We start from the raw sequence: 27,997 nt of genomic DNA, 5'->3' as shown, positions 1-27,997 counted from the left end.
ATTACACACAAGTTTGAATGAGTGTAACATCGACTAAATCGGGGCAATGCACTAACAGAAACGAAAATGCTTTAAGATTAGTCCAGAAAGATTTAGACAACAGGACCCTCTACCATTCACGCATCCAAAAATATGCAAAACTCAATTCCAACACATGTTTAAAACTTTATTCTTAATTTAAAGAAAAAATGTACATTTGATTACAACCACTTGTAGACTAATGTGGCACGTCTATATAGCAGCGTTGTAGAAAACAAATCAAATAAAACACTTTAAAAAATAAACTATATCTGGCAAACAATATACTAATATTTACTTTCACCGATTTTTCGTAATGTCTTTCCCTTAATATAATAAAAACTCATTTTAAGCATAATACGAGGGTGGAATTGTTAAATCGCTCAGCACAGCCAGTTGATCTTCGGTAAATTTGAGCTGATGAACTTCCCAGTTGTCGTGATGTGTACGTTTAAAATCTCCCATCGTTTTACGTATCGTGGCCTGCAACAAACGCATTCGATTTTTTATTTTATATTTACATTGATCTACTAATTGCAACTTACTGGAATTGGCTGCGGATCATTCAGATGTGCGCCCAAATGTTCAAACACATTCGGAACAAATTCGGGCACTTCATACGGATACGCTGATATAAAGGCACATAATCCGAGAACGCCGGAATGACGAGATCGCACCGCATTCGCTTCCACTCTGCAAAATAAACAAGTTCATCATATTTGCAATGACACGCATTTGATGAATCATTACGAACCCATCATTCTTGCTGACTTCGTTTGAACAGCTCGGGGTAACCTTCAGCCTCCTGGCTTTGATCATCTTTGTTCGACACTTGTTTTTAAACAAATCCAATAGCTCGTCGGTAGCTGTCAAAAATGAGCAGTGCAGAAGACCGCAAAGTACCTCCGCAGCCTTTTCTCTAACCTCCACCACATTGTCCTCCAGCAAGCGTAGAACGATTTCCTGGATTTTCGCTTTCCATTGATCCTTGCTTAAAATTATTGTCATATTGTAGAACACCAAAACCTGTAGTACATCGATGACCGCTCGTCGAGCCGACCAGGAAGACATTTTAGAGATTTCGTCAATCTTGGCCAACGCAGCCTCCATGCAGGGTTCCAATGTGAGAGCCTGTGAAATCATAGCCAGAAACATGGTGCAGATTTCCGCTAGCTCTTGGTCCTGCTCGTTACGCTCCAATCGACAGGCAATCGGCAGCAGCTCAAAGAACTCAATTTCGTTACCATTCGAGCAACGGTTGATGGTGCAAGTAAGCCACTGCGCGACTGTTGAAAACGAAAAAAAAGCTATACTGTAAAATGCAATAGGCATGACAGAATTGTAAATAAAATTTTGGACGAAACCTCGGAATCCTGAAAAAAGATTCTCGAATGTTTTTGGTGTTAGAACACTTTTTTTAACTCACCAGTTTTGAACAATCGTACAGCTACTTCGTACTCGCTATCTTTCTGCTTTGTACTGCTGGTCTCCTGTCCAGAATCTCCTTCCACTTCCATTTTATCAACAACGATAGGAGAATGCTCTTCGTCCAGCAGCACAGCCAGCCTCGGCTTCACGTACATGATCATATCCTTTATCTTCGGCGACAGCCCCAAACTTCGTACGCCGTCGAACCGCAAATCGGCTTCAAAAATATTGATCAGAGTACTACCTAATCGTTCTCGTACGTTCTGGAACGAATGATTCAGATACGGCCGAAGATACTCGAGTAACCTTTTGGCAACACTCGTCATTCTCCAGACGTGTTGATTGAAAGCTCCCTGTAGACAATAAAGTCGATTGCAGTCGATAAAGCTAGTCGTTTCTTGAAGGGGATCTTCCAGCAGGATCTCATGCAACCAATACTGCTTAGAGGGATCCATGTTCTCCGCAGCTGTCGCAAAACAGGTACCCCAATACACGTCCGTATCCACCGTGACATTGTTCAACGCCAACCGAATCAAAGGAACTAATTCCCCATACATTTTGGCAGTTTTATCGAACGGCCAATGCTTTGCTCCTCTCATTATTCCAGCCATTATCTCAGCAGCACATCGATGGCTGCTTTCCGAAGCTTTGTCGTCAATAAGTGGCCGGAGGTGCTGAATAAACTTGCTAAAAAATAAGTCCCCAAATGTGTTGGCTAGTCCTTTGAGGAGACAAAATCGATTTCGGTTAAATTTGTCTCGTCCTTTCTTCTCTTCCAAAGACCAGAATTTGATCAGTTTGTCCACATTTTCTTGTACATTGAAGAACTGAAAAATAATCTTTTCACACTCGTTCATCTCTTCCAGGGAACGGTCCAGTTTTGGCTGATCCTGGCTGGGTGCGTAAACAGTAAAATTGTTGCTCCATCCAAAGAACCCATCCGTTTTGTACATGTAACGCGGCTGGTCCCACTCCTCTTGATTTTTTGGTACTTTTTCTAAATCGTACTGGAGCCACATGTTGTCGTCCCTGTAACCCGGTAGAACACTGGATCCATTGGATGGTGTCTTCTCTTGAAGACCAGCTATTTCGTATGGATTTATTTCGATTTTTGCGTGTTCGCGTTTTTGCTGTCTAAGTATATGAATCAACAAACAAATAGCCATTTTTCGTTCCTCCAACGAATCGTGAATCAAATTGTTTACAGCAAACTGTGCTACCTCAGCCGGAAAGTTTGTCAATGGATGCACCAGATTGTACAACATTGAAGAGGCCATATAATGGTATCTCCAGTGGAGTTTATCATTCTGGACTGTGGCTAAGATTTGAGTGATTAGTCCGTTATACATTTGCAAGTTCCTTTTGTTTTTGGCTAGCCTGGCTTGTCGACCAGCTTCCAATTCTAACGTGTCTGTTCGGGTTCTTAAAGCTAAACCATACTCGACGCAAGCATCAGAAACTTCCAACTCTGTGGTTGTAGTCGGAAATTCGTTATTGATAACGTCTGTAATGGCGTCCAATAGCTTAACTACTGACGGTTTTTCCGACAGTTTTGATTGTAGTAGAGTAACCCACGTTCGGCTGAGAAACTCCCAATCGTGTTTGATGACCAATCGAGACCGCCGATTCGATACTAGAACAAAGAGGATACCTTTGAACTGCTCGTGATGTTCGTTGGAATCCAGTCGTAGATGTTCTTCTATTTTATCTGCCAAAAGTTTATAGCTATACGAGAATGTTGAAAGCATGGTGAAAAGCTTGCTTTGGGCTGTTGCTCGAACGCTGCTATAGTGAGAGGTTGACAATTCCAGGAGATTCATCATGACTTCAAGGTGTGTGGCGGAAAACAATGGCTGATCCATTTCATCGCGACAGTCTTGCTGCATTATTACTCTGGTAGCAACCACCGCTCGAACGTCCCGCTTATACCTGGTTAATCTGTAAGTCTGGAACTTTTTGGTGTTATTGAATGTTTTGACCTGGTTGTCGAATGCACTATTCGAATGCTTCCGCATAAATATTTTGTCGTATATCATGAGAATAGCTTTCAATGACTTTATATCATCTTCCGACTTCTCCTGAATCTTTCGCTGGAGTGCACTCATGGATCGTATCACAGCTTTCCTAACGTTTCCTCCATCAGGCATCTTGATGCTCAAATCATCAAACCCCCTTGTTACATTCCATCTCATTTCCGTTCGGTCCAAGCATGTTTCGAATAATGTCAACGGTTCCTCGTCGTCCCAATTGGGTAAAAAGTTCGAGCATCTTATCAACGATTGAATGACGGTCACATCCCGATTGATATCGTCTCGACTTATTTCCATCTCATCCGAGCAGTACTTTTGGAAGTTATCCAAAATTGGAATCAAATAACGGTGCATCAACTTCTCGCACACCTTCAATGACACTTGATCCGGAAAACACCAATCTATTTTTCCATCTGGTGACATTTTCTCTCCCCAGCTTTTGATGGGTAAAAATTCCGAAATTGGCTTTTCAAAACTAAGCGGACTATTTTTCACGTCCAACGTTTGCATCGTGGACAGATTGCTCATAAGATTAGCCAACAGAGTAAATCCGTACTTGTTGGCTTGTTTGCATTTAAACTTTAAAATTTTATCTAAAATAGGCAGTATATCATCGACGTATTTTACAACCTCACTGGGATCCCCGCGCATCATATTAGTAAGTAGCAGCAAATAATACAACATCTCATCGTTCTGCTTCTCTACCTCCGCAATATCTTCATGATCTTCCATGTAACGCTCAATCGTCTGCACCACGTAAGGTACCAACGAACGCAATACTTCTTTTCCATGAATTCGAGCAAACACCCTTACTAAACAGCCCACCAGCTGACCCGCAACCTTCGGTTCCAAGAGACGCGTCTTAATAAAATCGATCAACTTTCTAGAAGTCGAATTAAGTATATCCCGTGAGCACTGACCCAAAATTCCATGTGTACATGCTTGAACTAGTGCCTCCGAAATCGATTCCATTTTCGATCGCATCGAATCTGAATCCGACTGCTCCATCCGCACGTTATCCACTGAGCTGCTTTCGATCAGCAGAAATATACGATCCATGTACTGCAGTGCAAAATTTTCGAAATCTGCCGTCTGCTCGCACAACATTCGTTCGTCCTCCGTGAGTTCGTGGTATTGTCCAGCTTTCGAGCAGTCAACGATCGGAATCAAGAACGAGATCGATGTCAAAAAGTGGAATGTGATAGAGGTTTTCTTAAAATCGTTCGGATCGATCCCTGGAAGTGTAGCGAAAAATATCGGAATAACGTGATTCCTTCCCTCTGTATAGCCAAGGTGACCGGAAACCAGTGCTCTAGAAACACCGATGAGACTCTGAAGTGCGGCAGTCATTTTGTGCGGCTCCGTAAGGGAATCCAAGCTAGCGTATACTCGATCGATAATTGTCGGAATGATTAACACAGGTCGAAGATCTGCTAAATGTTGGAAAATTTTTCCCACGTCCTGTGGATTCATCCTTGAATACATCGCCTGGAAAGCAACCGGTTTCATACACTCTACGAAAGCAGTGATACAGTCCTCCGTAAGTTTGTGGCTTTCTGGAATGGGTCGTCTATAGGGATGCTTTCTGTACCGCTCTAAGATCAACCGATCGAAGAAGTACTTGGGCAGCTGAACTAAAATTTCTCCCAGCATCGATACCCACTTGCCCATGTTGGCCGGATGCAGGTAGGACTCGATAGTAGCCATAAATTTACTCAAATACTGCTGCGCTGAGCTCCGTGGTCCAAGAACCGATACAATCCAGATAGCGATCGATTGCGGTGACAGATTTTGAAGTTTCGAACTTTTTGTGCTTTTATAACTGACGGGAAAATCAATCGACCGCAAGATCCGGGCGAACATCGTCGGAATGTGGGCCTCCCAGTCGATGTAGCCGATGTTCTTGAAGCCGACAGTTGCAAAAATCGTCATCATATCGATTCCCCACGGTGGATTGTGGTAGGCGTTCCAAATGTTCATGAACTTGTCGAACCACAGATCGTAATCATGCTCGCAACTGAGAAATATGTGCAACATACCAAACGTATCGATAACCTTGCCCGTGTCCAACGGTTGTAGTTTCGGCAGCAGCTCGTCGAGGATTTCCTGCGTTGAGGAGCGGGGGAAGTACCTGTACAATGATATGAAAATTAGCATATGTTTCTGATTTTGGATCAAATATTTTAAATAAACAATATTTAACACATAAATTTGGCGTAGTTTTCGTTCCATTTACGATTAAAATAGGCAGATAACATGTTAAGTAGTTACTGAATTGACAATAATGCAGAGGGCATATGCTAGACTGGGTTGCGGATCAAAAAATAGTCTTGGATCATACACATTTGAAGCACCACCAGAGTCGATTCTTATTACGGTTTGATTATGGTCAAACTAGTGCATATTGGTGAGGGCGATGTGAGCTGAAATCCAGATTTTTTGACGTGTTCGTGTTTTTCAATCATCAGCTTCGATTGTTCTAATAAAAATCATTATGTTATCGAATTGTATCAGTTGTTTGTTTGTCCACTTGTGTCGTCCCAAACGGGTAGTACGTTGTCAATGTAGCTGAGGATCCGTTTGGGACAGATATGCCATACCTCGCGAGGCGTTTTAATATGGCTATCGCAGTATAGTTTCGGGCTCGTAGTTACAGAATCGACAAATGTCATCTTGACTTTTGACTAACATTTTTGTCAGGTCATGCCTGGCGAACAATGTCCTGTGAATAAACCTGTGATTATACGTAAGTCTTTTCGTTTCAGATCCATTAATTTTTGGCTCTCGTTGTATCTGGATGTGTAAATTTCTTAGCTTGTCGAACGCCTGCTACGTTACGCCAGTCGTTTAGTAGTTTGTCTCAGGAACACATCGTTTGGCGCAAGTTCGTTTGGCATAAGTTCGTTTGGCATAAGTTCGTTTGGCATAAGTTCGTTTGGCATAAGTTCGTTTGGCATAAGTTCGTTTGGCATAAGTTCGTTTGGCATAAGTTCGTTTGGCATAAGTTCGTTTGGCATAAGTTCGTTTGGCATAAGTTCGTTTGGCATAAGTTCGTTTGGCATAAGTTCGTTTGGCATAAGTTCGTTTGGCATAAGTTCGTTTGGCATATGTTCGTTTGGCATAAGTTCGATTGGCATAAGTTCGTTTGGCATAAGTTCGTTGGCATAAGTTTGTTTGGCATAAGTTCGTTTGGCATAAGTTCGTTTGGCATAAGTTCGTTTGGCATAAGTTCGTTTGGCATAAGTTCGTTTGGCATAAGTTCGTTTGGCATAAGTTCGTTTGGCATAAGTTCGTTTGGCATAAGTTCGTTTGGCATAAGTTCGTTTGGCATAAGTTCGTTTGGCATAAGTTCGTTTGGCATAAGTTCGTTTGGCATAAGTTCGTTTGGCATAAGTTCGTTTGGCATAAGTTCGTTTGGCATAAGTTCGTTTGGCATAAGTTCGTTTGGCATAAGTTCGTTTGGCATAAGTTCGTTTGGCATAAGTTCGTTTGGCATAAGTTCGTTTGGCATAAGTTCGTTTGGCATAAGTTCGTTTGGCATAAGTTCGTTTGGCATAAGTTCGTTTGGCATAAGTTCGTTTGGCATAAGTTCGTTTGGCATAAGTTCGTTTGGCATAAGTTCGTTTGGCATAAGTTCGTTTGGCATAAGTTCGTTTGGCACAAGTTCGTTTGGCATTTGTATTTGTATTTGCCATATATACAGCAACAAGCATTTCCAATCCAATGATGTCTTAATGCTAAACTTATTGCTAACAGTCAAATCGTTGAAAATATTGTTAAGAATAATAATAATACAGTGAAAAAAAACAACAATGAAGGAATCAACCGAAATGAACGGGTTCGTTGTAGGCTCTGTAAAATCGTAGACGTAGCGTTGGGCGAGACAAATTAAAGTCAAAAGCTGATGCGACTCGGTTGGAGATCTTTAGTAGGCCAATAATGGCCCCGTGCATGCTATAATTAGTGCGTCGAAATGGCAATGGGAGCATGAGGTTGTTACGCGTTGTTCGAGGTGCGACATTTATGTTAATTTGCTCCAAGATGGCTGGGCAATCAAGATGACTTCGCAAAGTATCAGCAACAAACAAAGACCTTGCTGTATTCCTTCGAACAAGCAGGCCTTCCAAATTAATCAGCTGGCACCGGCTTTCGTAACTTGGCAGACGGACGGGATCTCTCCACGGTAACCTACGAAGCGCAAAACGTAAAAAGCGTCATTGCACGGACTCGGTTCTCTCAACACCGTTGTTATAGTTTGGGCTCCAAACTTCGCAGCAGTACTCCAGGATTGACCGCGACAAAGAGCAGTACAGTGCTTTGAGACAATAAATGTCCGAAAAAATTTTCGCTATCCGGAAGATGCATCCCAACATTCGACATGCTTTGCTAACTGTAGAGGAGACGTGCTGTTTAAACGTAAGTTTCCTAGGTCCTTCACCTGATTACGCGTTCAATTTCCGTATCCAGTAGATGGTAGCTAAAACAAACCGGTTCCTTTTTTCATGAGAACGATATCACCGAGCACTTCTTTGGATTTACACACATACGGTTCATGTTACACCAAACAGCGAAGTTTTCAAGCTGTCGGAGTAATCTACAATCTTCAGTAGAGCGGATGAGAAGAAACATCTTGAGATCGTCTGCGAAGGACAAATGTGGAATTTTTAGAACTAGATGAACGTCGTTGAAGTAAAGCAGAAACATCAGTGGTCCCAAGTAACTTCCCTGGGGTACTCCTGACGTAGAAGTAAATGTGGGTGCCTGACAATCTCCTATGACAACCACTTTTTCTCGACCTGAAAGATAGGATTGAAACAACTGCAACAGATTAACCGTTAACTCCAAATTTCTCCATTTTAGCGATTGTTATGTCATGGTCTACTTTATCAAATGCGGCAGATAGGTCTGTATAGATAACATCGGTTTGAGCGCGACGTTCCATAGTCTCTGTTATGTAGGATGTTAGGCAAAGTAGGTTAGTCGTTGTGGAACGCCCAGACGTGAAACCACGTTGATCGTCACTTAGGTACTGCTTGCAGTGAGGCTGAAGATGTTCCATAATCACCAGCTCGAACAACTTCGAGACAGCACTGGGAACAAATTTGCGGACTTCCAGCAGGATGGAAAGTTGCCACTAGCAATAGATGCTCTAAAGATGCGAAGAAGTGGAGTCGCTAAAACGTCGATGTGCCTTTTCAAAAGTACTGAAGGGAACCTATCGGGTTCCTGATTGGAAGACGATTTTAACCAAGAACAAGCTCTAGTAATCATCGTTTCATTGACATCTATAGCACTTAGAGTTTGGCGCACAACCGGAACTTGACTAACAGTGACTTCAATTTGATCTACTATTAAGGCCTCATCTGTGAACACATTCGCGAATTTCTCCGAAAAAAGTCTGCACATATCTTGGGATGTGGTAGCTGTGCAGCCGTTGAAAGTCATTGACGACGGCAGTCCGGATTCCTGGCGCTGCTCATTCACATATTTCCAGAAACGTTTTGGGTGCGACTTGATATTACGCTGAATGTTTTGCTGATATCGAAATTGTGCAATACTTGGTAAACCTTCGCAGAGCAGCTCTCTTAATGGACTTCAGCCGTCGCATCGTACTCGTTTGCCAAGGAGGGCCGATTTGTTGATGATGAACTATCTTCGGGACGTGCGTTTCAATAACATAACCCAAAATGTTGTAAAATGTTTGAACTGCCGTATCAATATCTTCGGGGTCCAGAATATTTAGCCAATCGAGAGTGGAGAAGAGGTCTGCGATACTGCGATGATCAACTTTGTGGAAGTCGTATGAGACGAGGACCGGAGGAACATTGTAATCGTGCGCCAGGGTGCGATCGATCGTGGTGATCATTGTTGGGTGGGTGAAGTGCTACTGGTTTCACTAGAGGAGAGGGAGCCATCACTACTGATGTAACAAAAACCTGATCGCTGACAAAACAAAGATCAAGGTGGCGGTTATTCTCGTTGGCAATAGGATTAATTTGTAGTATCGTGGCTGAGCTGTAGCTGTCAAGAAGCCTAAGTGGCCCTGAGTGCAGAACGGAGTGATCGGAATCCGGGTAAAGAAGATCTCCACGAAATGCTGGGGAGATTGAAATCTCCTAGTACGATGATCTCATCAACCGATTTAGCGTCTTCTAGGATAGTAAAAACTGAGCTGCAGTGCGCGTCAACATATTCGATGTTACGGACTCGATCGGGTGGGACGTACAACGCACACAAGTACAACTTACGGTCGCCAAGCTCGATTATAGTCCAGACCTGTTCGAGGCAATCCCAGCAAGTCTTCTCAGCAACTCGTGCCTTCAAGCTGCGATTAACTGCTACTAATGCACGACATCCAGTAGATTTACGGCTATTTCTACGGTTCCGGTCGCAACGAAACACATCATATCCAGTACCGAACACCTGACTGGAAAACGATGATATCAAAACGGAACGCTGACATGAAAGGTGGCATCTGATACCGATAGGAACTTTGGGCAATTGACGGTGAGCTAGAATCAAAGAACATTTCGGTGCTAGAAGGTTTCGAAATAGGATACTTGCCGCAGTATGAAGCTTGGAACACCCTTTTTCCACTCCCGCACACAGGACCGGGACGACTGGTGAACGTTGACTGCAGTAGCTGGACTGTGGCGGGGGATCGAGGGCTTCCATAGTACAAGCGGCGGTGCATCCCGGAGTCCGACGTAGCCTATTGACGAAATCTATCCTGTCTCTGCTGGGCGAAGTTAAATTCGCGAACCAGCACTCTAGTTGGCCAAGTAGACGCTCTGAGTGCCACGTCCTTCAGTTCACTCGGAAGCTCGACTCGGAAGGAAACAAAATTGAGCTTTGTCAGATCAGCATCCTTCTTAACCAACAAGATTGCTTTGGATGTATTGCTTATTACCAGGCATTCTTGGGTCATGGCGACGATATCATCCACTGTATGGCTCGGATCAAGGCGAGAGTCTATGGACCAAGAACTGTTCCCGCCCATCAGCGACTGTTCTGATTTCCCGCTGATTTTCTCGAGTATCACAGACAGCGATTGCAGTGGCGCGAATTTTAGCGTAATTTTTGCGACTTCTTTTTGGAGTAGGTAGACAGCCCCCTTTGTGCTACAGAACCAGAATTAGCCGGAAAATGTGTCTCAATGCGCGTGAAGAGATTAAACACGACTACGTTCAGATTATCTACTGCCTTGCACAATTTTGACATTAAAAATGTCTTACTCCACTATCTGGGGCTAGGTGTCATTCTAAAATCTAAACTATCTCCCATGTAACGAAACTATGTAAGGTTTGCACGCTTATAACTCCGATATTACTAGATGGATTTTAATCATTCATACACCAACCGATTCAGAAACACCTAACTTAAATATTGGTAATAATTTAATATCTCCCCAATAAAAGTAGACTTTTGGAAATTGGCAAGAGGTGAGGCAGATTTCTCAGACACAGTCGTCAAAAGAGGGCAGCTTAGTTGCTCAATGAAACACGAAAAGTCATAAATAGAAGCAACGCATGTCCGTTTAAATCAGTTGTTGCTCTTATCCCATACGAGCAACATCGTCTCCGGGCGATGCAATAAGCGCTATCGATTTTTGGTAACGTTGGCATTTGCACACACTCACACCTAAGTGACTAAACCATATACGGTTAGTTTATAAATAGAGGTAAGGTAATAGAGGTAGGGTAAGATCATGGTTGCAGCGTTTGTGCACTACAATAAGCGGTAGACGCTATGCATTTTCGGCAGCGGTGGCCGTGTGCGGATTTTTCGGGTAACCAGCACGGTGTCACAGAATGATTTGCAAAGTGGGTGGGCCGGGTGGTTTGGATTTAATTAAATACGGTGTGTGCTGCTTAAGAGTGTTGCGTTTGAAAAAAATATATTTTTATGCATGCGTGTGCGTTGTAACTTGTTAATCCATGTTTACGGCGCTTTGTAGCTGCGTAGGGTAAAGAGCCTATTGGATTTCATATTTCGGTTATATGTTTATTATCAGTAAGGCATCTGACAACGTGCTACTGTAGTTATTGCACTGTTCAGCAGCGTAGTATTTTATATAGGAGAGTACACTCAGGGTTTTTTTTAGGCGGATTTTGAAATTTACGCGGTTTTCATCAACGCGTTTTTTAAATTTACGCGGTTTTCATTTACACGGCCTGTATCCCCTGCGTAAAAAATCTGAGTGTAATTGCATCGGAAACAATCACATTCCCAGCAAAACTTTTGCTTTCTAATTTCAAGCACTTTTGTTTCGTACTGCACACAACGGAAAGTTTTAAAACAGAACTTACCGTCCCAGCAGCAGTTTAAGCGGGTGTTCTTTTTCGATTCAAATTCAAGCCATGTCTTAAGCGTTACTGGACTTAAAATTGTTTTCCCAGTTTATCCAGTCAGAATATCTGTCCTACCCTATGTATTGAAAACACAGTTCTAATTGCGTTTTAAAGTGTACAACAAATAGAACGGTTGGGAATACTAATTTAAATTTTAAAATAAATCTGTTTTAAATTATGAAACAAACCGCTGTACTGAAGATATAATTATGTCAGTCCTATTACCACATAAAACACCTATATAACATAAAACGCTGCAGAATTGGTTTAATAATACAATGTTTACACTACAGAGTTATAACACGTTTTAATAATTAGCAAGAAAAATGTCACCAAGATAGCATAAAAACCCGTTTTAAGTGGTAGTGCGAACGTTGCATAACAATGTAATTTATCAAATAATTTCATTTTTTCCACCACTAATCGATCAAGAAATACATAAACTTAAGATTGTTTACTTAAGTTCATTAGTACATTATTGAAAATTTAAATGGAAAATGAAATTTCATATTTCATGGAGAATCTGTATATTTCCGTTGGCGGGCGTGGGCTTCCTCATCACAGCTCTCAATATGGAACTTTTCTTTTGAATATATTTTCTGGACATACCAGCCTATTTTTACTAGATGGATCAGCCAAATAATGCCAATCACCTAGTGAGATACTTGATTAATTAATAGATTACCGTTAAAAGACCTTCAATAAATTATGTTTTGATGGGGAGGGTATATAGCAAATTGTAACATATGAAAACAGGCGAGTGAACAAGAACGTGAGTCGACATGTGTGATAGATAAAATTCATTTGCACGCTCTTGAAAAAAGCTACATTTTTAATGTTACCGTGGTCGTGTCCTGTACACAACCCTTTAATTTTTTTAGTGTCCAGGATGGAAGCAGCGGAATCGGTTTGCTCCATCCACTTGTTGAAACTGCAAGCACTATTGTCGCACAGCCAGTACAAGTTCTTATTAAATCAAGAGAACAAGTCCAGAGCAGATCGCTGCATACCAGGCTTGCAAGTGCGGTGAAAAACCGATCCACAATTGCCACGAAATGTAATTTTCTCGATCCCATTAACAGGAGAGTCACATGTTTTACAAGCAGAATTCATTGCTACTTTCTATCCGCCTTTTTGACGTGTGGGAAGCACTTTTCGCCAGTCGCCTGCGTTGGGTGTAAAATTAAGTGGGTGAATCCACAGTGATGTAAATTCACGAGATAAACGAAGAATCACTACAGAAAATCTTTTGTTTTTCAAATACACAAACCAACACAAAACTATGCAGGAGATTGGCAACGTGAACAAATATTTTCGACTACAACGGTAATTTGATGAGTTATTCACACAACTAAAACACAACGAAAAATCAAAACAGAACAGCACGTCTGCTTCGTACCCTGTTAAAAAAGTGAAACCATCATGTTCATTTGGCATAACAGCAGCTGACACATGCTTTCGTTTGCATTTCATTTGGCATAATGGTCGTTTGGCATAACTTGAAATGTACATTAAATTCTCTGTTATTAGGCGCTTTAACTTTGATGCTGTCCGACATCGTTCCGCTCCGCTTGCAAGGGGCCGCCGCTTCCGACGGCGAGTCGGCGGCCACCAAACCCGGATGGTCTCGCTTATGCGAAAAAGCCAAGGGCTATATTTTGATGGCACAGGTAGATATGCCTAGAAATGGTTCTGGTTCAACAAACGTGTTTGATGAACCACACGTGACTAATTCGTCAGCTACTTCGTTATCAATCGTTAGAATATCACTACTTTATTCTGAGTTGTCAGATGTTTCAAAGATGTGATGCACTCCCAAACAAGTTTGTACTCACATTTCGACGGTCATATTACCAACGGTGCTGCTTGACTGTCCGAGAAGATTGCGATTTTTGCATGTCTATAGTTTCGCTTCTTACAAACGAGCACGTGCATATTGTATATATATTTTCAATGGATACACATAGTATGAATGCGATTGTCATAAGAGTTGATCTATGTGATTTTTCTAATAATTTTTACGAGATTTCTTGGTTCAGTGTACCTCTGCGTGAAAAACTGTAAGCCTCTTTTCCATAGATATCGCTTATTTTATTCTTGGTCCATAGACTCCCGAGCCGGTTAGCTCAACCTATTTAGAACCATCCGTACAGAATGATATTGTACCTTTAGGTAATACGTATGGAGCTCCCTACATCTCATATCTGACGATGACCTCATATGAGATGTCGATTTAGATGTTCGGTTTAGCCTCCTAATGTCAGTGCGGTTCGGGCGGAATATCGATCCGTCACCGACGTTGAATAATGTGGCGTTGTGTGTTTACTGATTGTTGACTGAACCTATAATCAGTAAGGTATAATAAATTATATGGTTATTGCCTATTTGGTATAAGACAATTGGCCTAACTGTATACTTCATGCTTTGAGACATCTGATTCTTCGATGTTGTAAATCTTGATTTTTTTAAATCCAGAAAAACGATTTTCAACCTGGGGTCGGTGGACCCTTAGGGACAATTGCTGCAGGTCCACTACAAATAATAGAATTTCTAGCATTCCTTCGTAAAAAACGGAAAAATATATATTAACATACAATAATGTACGGCTTTGCAACAATCCAAGTACTATGCTATATTTCACCCGAAGGAGGAAAATTTGGTAAACACCAAAATCAGTAGGTTAAATATAGCATAGTTCTTTCGCATAGGCCTGCTAATCCAAGACAAGTTTCGCCTTCACTGTGTCTTATTGGCGTAAACAAAACTTCTGCTCGGACGGGACATCACGTTTGATCAGTCGTTCGATTGAAACACAAAGTGTGTTTTAGTTTTAAAGGATTTGCGTCAAGCCGGCGCTAATCTACTCCAACAAAAAGTTAGTGTCGGTTTCTGATGAGGCGAAGCCGAAACGCAACTGTGTAAGAAACAAGAATATCTCGTACGAAACGGTTGAGAAACGCTGATCCGAAATAATAATGTGCACACGTATTTTTGGTGCATGTTCATCTAAACTGATCATGATGATTGTTTCCATATAGATGAATTTTCTCTATTTTTCCAATTATTTCATATATTTGTTTACAAAACCTTTTCCATTCTCCTGGTGACATTTTTCATATTATGATTAACGCATTGTTGCTTTTGTATCTGTGGTCCATATGATATATTGTCCTTCAGCCTTGCAATTAATTTCGAATCACCGTCATCTATTGGTATCGTCACTTTCAGTTTTGCTGCTAGCAGTTTACGAAATTCTTCGATCAAAATATCCGCTTCCATGGTGCCAGCTGTTCCCTCGAAGTTCTTGAAGCAGGTATGCTTAGTACCTTTTTTGTACTTGTCGCATATTGTGCAGTATTTGTTTCTAACTCCAACGTGCAGCACTTTTCCAGTTTTTTCGCTGATTATCGCAACACAGCCGGATGGCGAATCGAAGCGAGATCCGTTTGATCGCTTCGGCCAACTTTCATCCATCTTCGCACTGGTGCATGCGAAACCATCATCGTCCACTTCTCCTTCCGCAAAGCACAAACGTTTTTCGATATCCGTTGCCTCGTTGGTCGACTTGTTCACTGCATTTAGTAACGTCTCATCCAATCGCGCTTCTTCTCTGTAGTATGTAGACTTCTTCATAAATGGAATGTTTGCTGTATTAAAAAGCTCCTCGCTTTGCCTAAACGTGGACCCATAGCAAACGGTTCCCCACACAACTGATTTTTGTAAACTTTTTTTTTCGTCGTTCGACTTTCTGTTGAACGATTGTCCACATGTGGTACAACGGATGTGAAAAGTTGAAACCATACAACGAATAGTTTCGTTGTCGATTACGAAGTTTGGCTCGTGACAACTTTTGCCATGCCATGCTTGAACGCGCAGTGCCCACTTGAACAAATGAGATGGTTTTATAATTCTATAACCTTCCACCTTTACGTTATCACCAGTCGCTAGGAAATCCACGCTGATCGATCGAGTAGCATTTAATCTAAAACCTATTTTATTTCATTAGCACAAATAAATTTCCAAAGCCACAGTGATTAGCTATGATAAAAATGATATACAATTCAAGAGGAATTCCACGAAGATCCATCCGAAAATATTTAAAATCCTGACCGACCATCTTAAATTCCTATGAAACTTTACACGTTTCATCGGAATGGAAGACTAAATATTACAATCAGTAAGATTATTTTGACTCAAGAGCAATTTTTTAAAAGGGCGTAAGCATTTCTACGTGCATAATTTCAGTTTTTTGTTTGATTGCTGTATTTTATACAGCAAAACTTTCTGAAAATGTGTTTTATGGAACGAATATATATGTAAAAAAAATATGCGTTGACAAAAATGTCATTTTTCACAAAACAAAAATTTATGTTAAAAATTTAAATTGCAAAAAAACTCATTTTTTTCTATTTTTTTATATTTTGTCAACAAAAACCTAAAGAGAAACGAAATATTTTAAATGTGATTGTATGATGGAGAACTTATCAGTAAAAAAGTTTTTCTAACAATAATTTTATACATGTTTTAAGATTTCATACTAATTGACATACAAAACTGTAATTTTATTACAGAATATAATTCTAAGTATCTTTTTCAATCAAAATGTATTTAACAAAAATCTTCTAAAATGCGATAGTTTTCGAGATATTCGGAACGTTGCCATTTTTAAAAGTTATTCGCGAATAATGCCATTTTTAAAAGTTATTCGCGTTACCCATCATAAAATATCGAAAATCTAATGTTTATCGTTTTAAAGATGTAAAAGAAACTTTTTCAGTGTATTTGGATCATAGAGAAGCTTTCAATAAAAAAGTTTTCCTAACAACAACTTTTGACATATTTTTATAATTCATACTATTTGCAGTCAAAAATACAATTTTCTTTTGTGAATATGATTCTTAATGCTATTTTAAATCAAAATGCTCACAACAAAAATTTTCTGAAATGTAGTATTTCTCGAGATATTTCAAATTTTGTTTTAACAACACATTACTTTTGTTTTATTACGACCTTTGCAGAAGTTATTTGCGTTTCTCCAGCAACAACAATTAGTTGTTCAAAAGGCCCATTGCATTTCCTGTAACTTTCTCTTTGACATCAAGGTGATATTGTAAACCATTTGAAAGCTATACGAAAACAATCAAAATACTATTCAACCATAGGGTCTTATGATGAACCAAAATAGTTCGATCATATTTTGGTTGTTTTCATGTAGCTTTCAAATGGGATATAATATCGCCTTGATATCAACAGAGAAGTTACAGGAAGTGATATGGGCCTTTTGAAAAACCTATTGTTGTTGATGGAGAAACACGAATAACGTCTGAAAAGGTCGTAATAAAACAAAAGAATTGTGTTGTTGAAACAAAATTTAAAATATCTTGAGAACCACTACATTAGACAAACACATTTTTAAAATTGCGTTTAGAATCATATTCAAAAAAAAATTGCGTTTTTGACTGCAAACAGTATAAATTATAAAAATAAGTCAGAAGTTGTTGTTTAGAAAACTTTTTTATTGAAAGCTTCTCCATGATCCAAATACACTGAAAAAGTTTCTTGTGTGTCTTTGAAACGATAAAAAGTAGATTTTTGACATTTTATGATGGGGTAACGCGAATAACTTTTAAAAAGGGCATAATCATGCGAATTAACTGTTTCGCTGGAACAAAATTCCAAATATGTCGAAAAGTATTACATTTTGGAAGATTTTTGTTAAATACATTTTGATTTGAAATGATACTTAGAATTATATTCTGTAATGTACTTAGTATGAAATTTTAAAACATATATAAAGTTTGTAAGTAGGGGTTTGCCCGCTACTCGGGTTCTTGTTTGCCCCGCGTACGCTTCTTTTCAGGGCGGCCTAGGTGCCTCTACCGGAATTTCGGATTTTCGTAAGATAACAAAAAAGGTAAACAAACAAATTACTAAACTTATCGATTTTATTCACCTACTCTCCCTTGTGGCTGTTCGTGGTCACAACTGATCCGATACTGCTGATGCTGGCAGGAAGGCGACGGTTTCATCCGACCGGCCGGGACTACAACGGCCGAGTTCTCCCGTTTTACGTTGGCTGCTCCGGCAGCGGTCCTTGGCGTTTAGCTAGGGAGGTGAGCTTGGCTCCTTTGTTGGAACCTCCCTAGCGACGTTGGCGATAAATCGCCGGACCGTTTACTCGCCGTAAACGATCCCGGAAGTCACCGCAGTGTACTTCCCAGGGGGAACCTTTGTCCGCCCTGCTTCGTTCTTCTTGGCTACTAGCTATAGAGGAGAGCTAGGCTCGTTCGACTTATCCTCTATAGCGAGAACGGTCGATGTCACGGTTCCTTATTATTTAGCCGGGGAAGCGAATAACTCCTTAACTGTTAGCATACCCCTGTTGGCGAACCGACACCGTAATTTTCACTGTGCCCGAACCACGGGCCGGCAATCTCAACGGGTGATTTTACCGTCGCACTCGCGCACTTCCCTATCGTGGCGGGAAACTGTCCCGAAAACAAAACACGTAATCTGGCGGACGTCTGTCTATCGCCGTGGTTCGTCACTTTCTGACATTACGATGGCCGCCTTCCGCACTCCACCACAACCAACACCAAAAAAACGCACCGCCGCATAGCTGTCATCGCTATAGCACAGCATAGTCAGACCACTTTTGCAGCGAAAGGAGAGCGGTAACCTAACTAAACCCTATGCTATTTATTTACAAATACACAACAAAAATTACTACACCTATCTGGACTAATAACAACGTTTATGGACTATTATTTAAACGAAATTTACATCAAAAACATGAACGAGCATAATGAGCAGCGGTGAGTTATGTTGCAATAACAATACACTCTACGGAGAGAATACGCACAAATAGGTATATTTCCACCTAGTGCTAAATTGTTACCCTGACGGGTTACAAGTTATTGTTGGAAAAACTTTTTTACCGATAAGTTCTCCATCATACAATCACATTCAAAATGTTTCTTTTCTCTTTACAAAATATAAAAAATAGAAAAAATGGAGTTTTTTTGCAATTTAAATTTTTAACACAAATTTTTGTTTTTATGAAAAATGACACATTTTTTTCAGCGTATTTTTTTTGCACATAAATATTAATTAAACTCGTTATCAGAAAGTTTTGATATATAAAATACAGTAATCGAACAAAAAAAATTTAAATTAATGCAAGTAGAAATGTTTACGCCCTTTTGAAAAATTGCTCTTGCATAAAAAATTATTGCAATTGTCAAAGAAAATAATGGAGATTAATAAACCGAACACAACTTCCAAGTTTCGTTCGAATCGACGATGGTCATATTTTGTGGTAGGCCGGTTTCTAATGGAATTCCTCTCGAAAGAAAAAATATATTTTTTTATCAGTTATGCTAGTGACACACACATCTCATAAATTATGCAGGTATTTCATTAACCAGTTAGGAATTTTTCGAAATAAATTAGTTTTCTTATAAAGACTTGAAGAAAAGTTACACATTATGGATTAGTAGGTTTATAACCTAGAATTCAACGTTCTACTTTATTTCTTTTTTATGCCGTTTTTTGATATTATTTATTATTTATACCTATATTTTTCATTTAGTTTTATTTATATTCTTGGGTTCAGATGAAAGATATAAATGGCATCCGGCAGGTTGTAGTAGCTCAACCAAAAATTTATCGAGTGTTTTCCTGATTCCATAACTCGTTATTGGTCCAAGACCAAGATCACTGAATCTCAAGATATTGTTTGATTATATCCGACCACGCAAGCGGCGGCCTTCCTCGCTTTTTGTATCTTTTGGTGTATTTTGCCGCCAATTTCAAGATGTAGTGTAACCCGCCAGGGTAACAATTTTGCACTGGGTGGAAATATACCCTTTTTTTTGCGTATACACTCCGTAGAGTGTATTGTTTACGTAAAATTATGCTCACCGCTGTTCGGTACCGTTCACATTTAGTTGTAAATGTTTGTTCATTTTCGCGTTTGTGAACGGTTTTATTCGTACAGATAGGTTAGATAACTTTTGTTTTATGTTTGTGAATTAGTAACATAGGGCTTAGGTAGGGCACCGCTCTCCTCTTGCAAAAATTCGTGTGTACTGGTTATGCTGCTCATCGTTGACAGCTGTGCGACAAGGCGGTTGGCGGTTTGTGATAGTCGAGTGCGGAAGGCGGCCATCGTGTTAGAGTGAACAGAAAGTGACGGACCACAGCCAGGAACAGACGTTCCAAATTTATTCCTTTTTTCGGGACAGTTTCCCGCCACCGTAACAAAAGTTCAGTGCGCGCGTGTGACGGTAAGTGAAATCCGTCAGTGTATCGGTGTGTGGTCCGGGCATACAAAAAGTCCTGGTGTAGGGTCGCCGAGTCGGGAAGCTAATCGCTAAGGAGCTACTCGCTTCCCCGGCTAAATAAAAAGGACCCAAGTGACACCAGTGCCGTTCTCACTGTGGAGGATCAGTCGAACGAGCCAAGCTCTCCTCCACAGTTAATTGCCAAGGAGAACGAAGCAGGGCGGACAAAGGTTCCCCCTGGGAAGTTTACTGCGGTAACTTCCGGGATCGTTTACGGCGAGTAGACGATCCGGCGATTCGTCGCCAACGTCGCTAGGGAGGTTCCAACAAAGGAGCCAAGCTCACCTCCCTAGCTAAAAGCCAAGGACCGCTGCCGGAGCAGCCAACGACACCAGAAGGAGAACGCGGCCGTTGTGTTCCCGGCCGGTCGGAAAAAAACCGTCGCCTTCCCGCCGCCATCAGCAGCAGACCGTAAGGAACGACCAGCAGAGGAGAGTTTCGGGAGAATAAACGGTAAAGTTAGAATTTATTTGTTTTTTTTTCTCTTTTTGTTTGTTATTATACGAAAATCCGAAATTCCGGTAGGAGCACCTAGGCCGCCCTGAAAAGAAGGGTTCACCGGGCAAACAAGAACCCGAGTAGTGGGCAAACCCCTACTTACAGTAGTTATCCTCCATCCACATGATATGGCTCCAGTACCGCATTTGTAATGCCCGTATTTTCTTGGTGATGGTTCTTCCGCCTAATATTTGACAATTGGGTGGTTTGTCGTCTAGGTTTAAGCAGCATTTAGCTAACTCGTCATCTTTTTGCCGTTCGTATTGTCTTAAGGACTGGTGTGACCGTTTTGTTATTACTGAAACTTGTGTTCCATATATCACAGTCGGGGCTACTATAGCGTCATACGGGTTGGTTTATTTTTTTTGCAAATCGTATCACCGTTTTAGACACCTTAACTTCCTTCCTACATCTCGATTTCATAGTCATTGATCGGCATAGTTTATCAGTTATTATTGCTCCAAGATAGCCAATTCAAGGCAAATTGCATACTGTATGCCTCCGATGTTGAGGGAGCGCTAACTTTTGGTTTTCTAACCAGCAATTTGGTTTTATCTGTGTTGATCGTTAGGTTTGTGTTATTCACGTGCTTGATCAATACGGGAATGATCGTGCCTAGTTGCACTTTCGTGGCCGCTTATAATGTCATCCGCATAGACAAGTATTATAAGGAAACGTATCCTGCTCGTTTGGTCCATCACAAAGAGTCCTTTAAACTCTTCCCTCACTTCCCTTAAGACTTGTTCGATGAGGAGGTCGAATAGATCTTTGGCCATTCCATAGTTTCGAATGATTCTTCGCGTACGCATTCTATGATCCTTGCAGATAAATTTTAGAGGCCCCTTTCCTTATTAAAATCTCTGGAAGGTTTTTTAACGACACCCTATCGAATGCTTTGCCAAGATCTGAAGCCATCACCAGGAGATTATCTCCTGCTTTCCATTTCTCTTCAAGTATACGCTTGGTTACAAATATATGGTCCATGGTCGATCGTCCTTGCAAGAATGCGGCTTGATGAGAACCTGTGTTGCAAACGATTAGTGAAATTGTTCATGGGGTTATTGTAGCTATTACTTCATTGCCTTTCCGAAAATTTTCCTATCTTACCTATAGGTTGCGTACTTTGGATAAGTTGGTTTGACAACCAGGATGCATGCACTTTACATCCAACACTATTCAGGCAAGTTCTTCTGTAATCGTTTACGGTTTTGGGGAATGGAACTTTTGGGATAGTGAATAGAGATCGTTTCCATTTCGAAGACAATCTCATTCTACACTCGTTTCATGGTTTGTATTCAGTTCTTGTGTTACTCCAAGACCTAAGTACTTTAGCAACTTCTTTTGAAGGTTATCTAGGCCTGCTGACTTTTCATTTTTGCTATCTGTTAATATAAAATCGATTTCTTCCATCGCTAGTTGCTCACATATTCCGGGATCCGGTAGCTTTGGCGGCAAAAATTGTTCTTCATTATCGTTCCCGTTGCAGTCTCTCTTGCTGATATTAGGTTGTTTATTAACAAGATATTTCGTTCGTGATTTTTTCAGGCATTTGTGTGCTCTATTGATTCTCTCCCCTAGTTTACACTTACTGAGATTCTCGAAAAACGCGCGTTGCTCCGTCCCATCTTTTATTACGTTTAATCAACGAAAATTTTCATTTCAAGCGTTTAGCATTCGTCCAGCTTTTTGATTAAAAGGATTTCTTTTTGTTCGATAAGGCAATTTCCAGATATTTTACCGCTTTCCTCCGCTGAGGAGACAGAGGGACTTTATGCATCTTGGAAATACTATTCTTTGCAGCCTGTTTATATTTCAAGCTGATTGCAGGTCATGTTTCAGACATGCTTCCGTTCTCCACATCGATTAAAATATTACTCAAACCTTTTTGGTAATTTGTTCTATATCATTCAATAGACAGTAGAGAGACATTCCAATCTATCTGGTAGTCTTATACTATATTTCCCCTAAGGAGAAAAAATTGGGTAAACAATTTGGTCCTTAGGGGGAAATATAGCATAGTGCTTTCGCATAGGCCTGCTAATCCAAGACAAGTTTCGCCTTCACTGTGTCTTATCGGCGTAAACAGAACTTCTGCTCGGACGGGACATCACGTTTGACCAGTCGGTCGATTGAAATACAAAGTGTGTTTTAGTTTTATGGATTTCGGTTTCTAATGAGACGAAGTCGAAACGCACCCATGACTTTATATCTGGTAGTTATTTGTATCATGATACAGTCTGTTCGGTAAGGCACTCAAATGTTTCGATTTTTAAATTTCCTGTTAGTAATTATGGTAGTTTATGATCAGTGTCGACAGTTTATATCCAATTAGCATTCTGCTTCCTTAGAAATAAGTAAGAGTTCTTTAGCATCATAATGTGATCTATTTGTAATGCCTTATCACCAGCTTCCCAAGTTGCCATCTCAACTTATTTTCTCAGTACCAACTCATGTCGCTGAATGAAAATAAATAGCTGTTCTCTCTTAGGATTACATTTGTCATGTTCCAATAAGCCCTCGTTCTGCCTGAGTTAGATTGTCCAGGTCTATATGGGCATGTATATTTTTTTATAAATAACTTTGTCCATGCTCCTTTGCACGGTATTGTTAGTTCGCTTATCCGTATGTTTTCCATGTGACCTTCTAGCATATCCACTACTATATATGTCCCTTTACGTATGAGTAGCGCTAATCCTCTTAATATATATATTTTTTTAATATGTGCCAACTATAGTCTTTACTCACTAACATAGATGCCTCTACCGTTACTTCTGGAAGACAAACTATGTGCAAATTTATTTTACCAGCTCATTATTTAAAGTGTCCCGGTTTTCTTTCTGGCAACATCTCCGAATGTTCCAGCTGCCAACTGCTGGCAGATCGTCGACATTCCTATCTTTAAGTGTTGTAGTTTCTATGTTCAGTTTACCGTCATACAGTTTGACCACACTGTTAAAAATTCGTCGGCCATTTCGCTCGGTGACATATACACGTAAATTCATCCCATCTTGTACACCAATGATTCCGGCTATATAACGTCACCTTGGCGTTCCAAAACATCTATATTCGCTGTCCAGGTATTGGCCAGAGCTACAGCATTGTAAAACTTACCGGAGTTGATCGCATCTTTTCGGTTTAAGGGGGCATTCTTCTTATAACCTCATCGTTCATGCGGATAAATTTTACTGCGCAATTCTCAATATGCTATAATCTATTCCCAATGTTTCACTGTCGATTAGACCTCTTTTTGGTTCATTTCCTAATATAACTTCATTATTAGTACGATTATGTAGAGCATTTGAAGACAAATTGGAGTAAAAATATACAAAACATCCGACAGAAGCGTTTATACTCGTCTGGATGTAAGATTTTGTTGGTAGATTTTAAGGTTTTAACCGAACAAAAGTTTTTCAAATTCAAATGACCACTTTTTTCAGTAACTATTATTATCGGCCTTTCTTATGATCAACTGGGTGTATTGAAGACGAGTTTGAAGTATTCAATATTCTTTACTGTTTTTTAAGAAAAAATATTCGCTGTTGGGGTAAAACCGACTCTTTGTTTAGGGTAAAACAGACACGCTGGTGTCGGTTTTAACTATAATTCCCCTACTGACCATAGCAAATTTGAAATTCATATCCTTCAAAGTTGGACTGTTGTAAGGGCCGATTGCCTTCCCGAGTGATGATGTTATTATTCTGGGCAACATCAACATTCAACATGGTTTCCGGCAAGTAATGGATTTCTACGATTGGATATCGAAAAATCCGCGCATATTAATAATGCCCTATGAGTTCTGTACAGCTGCGCTACTCTTCGGCAAATTAATAATATCATTAACGAGAATGGATGTTGGACCGTTGCTCTGTCTCCTTTAGTCCAGCATGTGCATCTTCATACACCATCAAATCATGTCTTCGATTGTAACATAGGAGTAAACTCTCGAAGTCACAAAAATGTTTTACATAAACTACACTTTAACCGTCTACGCCAAACCAAATGCGAATTATTTGAACCTTGTTTGTCATTAAAACAATTAATAACTTCGTTTAGAAAATGATAACTTATTGCATTCTATACTTACGGCGCACAATATTGAATGACGAATTGAAGATTTGTTTCGAGAGAGCTGAAAAAGGATAAACATGTAATATCATATTAAACTATCTAGTAACTTAAAATGATCAGTGTTCACTATAATGATCGTTTTCACACCAATAAGTTTCATGAACCAGTGATATGTATTTAGACTACACATTTGGCAATGACAAAAAACAAAGAACAAAACCCACACCGCACCATGTCACGCTTAAAAAATGTTAGCAACTAGCAATGGCCACCACACAGATGAAACGATTGAGCCAATCCACCGGTAGACTGCCTACAATCGCAAATCAATAGGTGGATAGGAAATCCCATAGAACATGGGACTGACTTGCGATTATAGACAGTAGATCTATGGTCTAATATAAACATTACAGTGTTTCTTGGTCTTCAAGACCACCTCCGACCTCGGTCAGGAATGAGGATACGTTGTATCCCATATCCTTCGCCAGGCTAAGTAGTCGAGCCATAGGTGACTGTGTGGTAGTAGCGGCGGTGGAGTTTCTGTTCTTCCTGAGAATGTGCCGTTGAGCTGTTAGCGTCGGTCGATATTATAGGAAAGTACCAGAAATACTTACGCAAAACATCGATAAAGGTCTCCTTTGCTGCAATTTTTGTTTAGAATAAGATTGCTCAACTTGTACAGTGGGCGCCAATCTATCTGTATGTCTTCCGGACTCAACCATTCTGGTTTTCTGAAAATATGGAAGTTTACAATTCGAATGGGTATTATTCTTGTTACACAGTAGATAGCAGCTTTAATCTTGTTTGTATATCGAAAGCAGTGGAAGAATTTTGAATTGCGAATACTAATTTCCTACAAATACCTATCTGATTGTGTTGTTTATTCTCTTGTACTTTCTGCTTACCTTAATAAAGTTGTAAGTGCGTAGCAAAATTTGTTCACCTTATCCGGCTCCAAATTTGGGATACAGATCAACTCTAACAACAACTTGACAAATTTTATGTGATCCCCTTTGGAAAACTTCATTCCATACAGCTTGATGTACCTGGGATTCAGACAAATCAAAATGAACATCATTCAAGTATGCAACTGTCGGTTCTTACGAGTCATTACTATACTTACTTCGACAAGCGAGTAACATAAATCGACACTCCAGGGGTGATTTCTCGCATGGCTGCAGCCTTTCCAAGATTATTCTTGATGTTTTCCAATAGTACCTGCGACTCATCGTCCAACCTGTCCGCGTACGGAAGAAATTTGTTGCAGAACAATTCCTTCTGAGGACGGAATCCAAGTTTCTCGATGCGCTCATTGCGTCTGGTCCGACTGAGGTCCAAACTTTCACTGCTTTCATCGTCCATAGCTCCGATTAATCTGGCTACTTTGCTACCAATAAACGCGAACCTTTAATATTACTTGTTCTACAAATTCTTCAGTTCCGTAAATGATGTTCCAACTGGGAGTAACGGACACTCCGTGACCGTATTACAACACAAAATCGTTCTGCTTGAGTGGCACAACCTCGCACTATAGCTGTCCGTCTTATGTTATGTTCGGAGCAGTCTGGAACCTAGCACATAACAATGAAAATTTCTTCAGTCAAAACTATTTTGCACTCACTGGTCCACTCTCGAACGAAAAATAATTAGTTTATAACTTGTAACTTTATGGCGATACAAAAATCGCAATCCAAATAGTTAAAACAACAATTGTTCTCTTATTTTAGTCACTATTAAAAAATTTAGTCACTATTAAAAAAAGTTACTTCATAATTCAACTAACTCAACGCTATTGATACTCCCAGTCATAATGAAAAGTCATTACGTCCGACATTTTAACAGTGTTGGCAAAACCTGTCAATTTATTAGAAACAAAATAACATTCACACACTGAAAACAACCACATAGTATTTCCAACAACGCAGTAATGGTATAAATTACCATTTTTAAAAGATAAATTTATCGTGAATCATTTTAAAATTACCAGATAATGATTGAAACTACCATGTAACTCGGAGAAGCACTCATGGTGATTTAACTTGTCTATTTGACTTAATCTTTATTCTATGGTTGAAGTAACTACTATAATTTTGAATTTTACTGCACTGAGCCAAATAGTCACCTACATTTCAAGTCAAAAAGCACATAAATATGAAAAATAACCAATCACATTAGATTCATATGCAGCAATTAACATTCATACCTACAAAGATGGGTTTCAAATAAGAATACATTAACTTTCTAGTATGAAGCGCATACATTCGATGTAATTGTCATATACTTTGAGTTATATGTAAACAACGTAAGTATTACGTGAATATCCGTTGTGCAAAAAAGCAAACAGATTTAATATGGCTTCCCTCATAAAGAAACTTAATTACTAAAGGAGACTCACGAACGGTTTACTGAAGGTATTTAAAAGTAAATTTAATCTATTACATATACAAAGAACGGAGCGATTAAAACTAAGTTACATTTCAGAATACGAAATTGGAAAAACCAGCATTTTTGGAACCAACGGAAACCACGAGAAATCGTCGATCTATTCAACACAATTCAGGCGTGGCTGAAATTACATGTAGCAGCTTCATTTCAGAGTATGTAGTTATGCTATTGATTATTAAAATTTTAATTCAAATCAATGACTGCATTTCTATTCTCCGACCTCCTCTCTTCTGATATACACATGAAAAGCATTTAAATGCTATTTCTAAAGCAGCTAAAATTCATTTGAAATTCACTTAAAAATTATATGTTTTCAAACTATAAACTACGTGACATTCCGGTAGGAAGTAACCGAAAATCACTTAATATATACATGCAGTCAACGCTGGTTTTAATTAAATCAGCAACAAAATATTCTATGTGTGAAACATGTAACATTTATGTGAAAAGTATTATGGAAAATATTTATATGTTTTTGCATGTGATAAATAAGTGATATGTGTGTTTCTGGTTTCGACTAACTACTACTACTACGACTACTACAATCCCATTTGCTTTGATCGTCTTTGTTTATTATTTTCCACCAGCTAGTGATGTTAGCCCAACAAACATTAGGAGCTGAACTATAAGACTACGTGTTGATTTAAAGCAGATTAAAGGTTATGTAAGCTGAATAAAACTTTCGCTGAACTATTTAAACATTAACAGTTTATTCAGCCTATTTAAAATCCAGTATTCGCCAGTTCCAACTAGGCTGAACTATACTGCTAATAAATGTAATAGCGACAATATTAAAGTTATTATTCAACCATCT

General features: G+C 39.7%; 1 protein-coding gene across 1 annotated transcript; it reads right to left on the bottom strand.

Moving 5' to 3' along the window:
• Positions 1-153: 153 nt before the first annotated feature.
• LOC131684421 (proteasome activator complex subunit 4A-like) lies at positions 154-26,573 on the bottom strand. The gene is made up of 8 exons (XM_058967278.1): positions 25,862-26,573; positions 25,644-25,784; positions 25,353-25,469; positions 24,755-24,799; positions 1,445-5,607; positions 773-1,304; positions 564-711; positions 154-501 (listed from the first exon to the last, which is right to left on the bottom strand). The coding sequence occupies exons 1-8, from the start codon at positions 26,098-26,100 to the stop codon at positions 367-369; spliced, it is 5,520 nt and encodes a 1,839-aa protein (XP_058823261.1). The 5' UTR covers positions 26,101-26,573; the 3' UTR covers positions 154-366.
• Between the last annotated feature and the right edge of the window lie 1,424 nt (positions 26,574-27,997).

Source organism: Topomyia yanbarensis, chromosome 2 (genome assembly GCF_030247195.1).
Source record: "Topomyia yanbarensis strain Yona2022 chromosome 2, ASM3024719v1, whole genome shotgun sequence".
Taxonomy (NCBI): domain Eukaryota; kingdom Metazoa; phylum Arthropoda; class Insecta; order Diptera; family Culicidae; genus Topomyia; species Topomyia yanbarensis.
Note: the sequence above shows the minus strand (reverse complement) of the source record. Positions and strands in the feature narration are given on the sequence as shown.

What these genes read in the sequence shown, in the direction of transcription:
- LOC131684421 (XM_058967278.1), bottom strand. Translation starts at nt 26,100, where the DNA reads ATGGACGATGAAAGCAGTGAAAGTTTGGACCTCAGTCGGACCAGACGC. An exon ending in GACCTTTATCGATGTTTTGC is followed by an intron (nt 24,800 to 25,352) that starts GTAAGTATTTCT and finishes ATCCTTTTTCAG; the next exon opens with CTCTCTCGAAACAAATCTTC. An exon ending in GTCATTCAATATTGTGCGCC is followed by an intron (nt 5,608 to 24,754) that starts GTAAGTATAGAA and finishes ATCATTGTACAG; the next exon opens with GTACTTCCCCCGCTCCTCAA.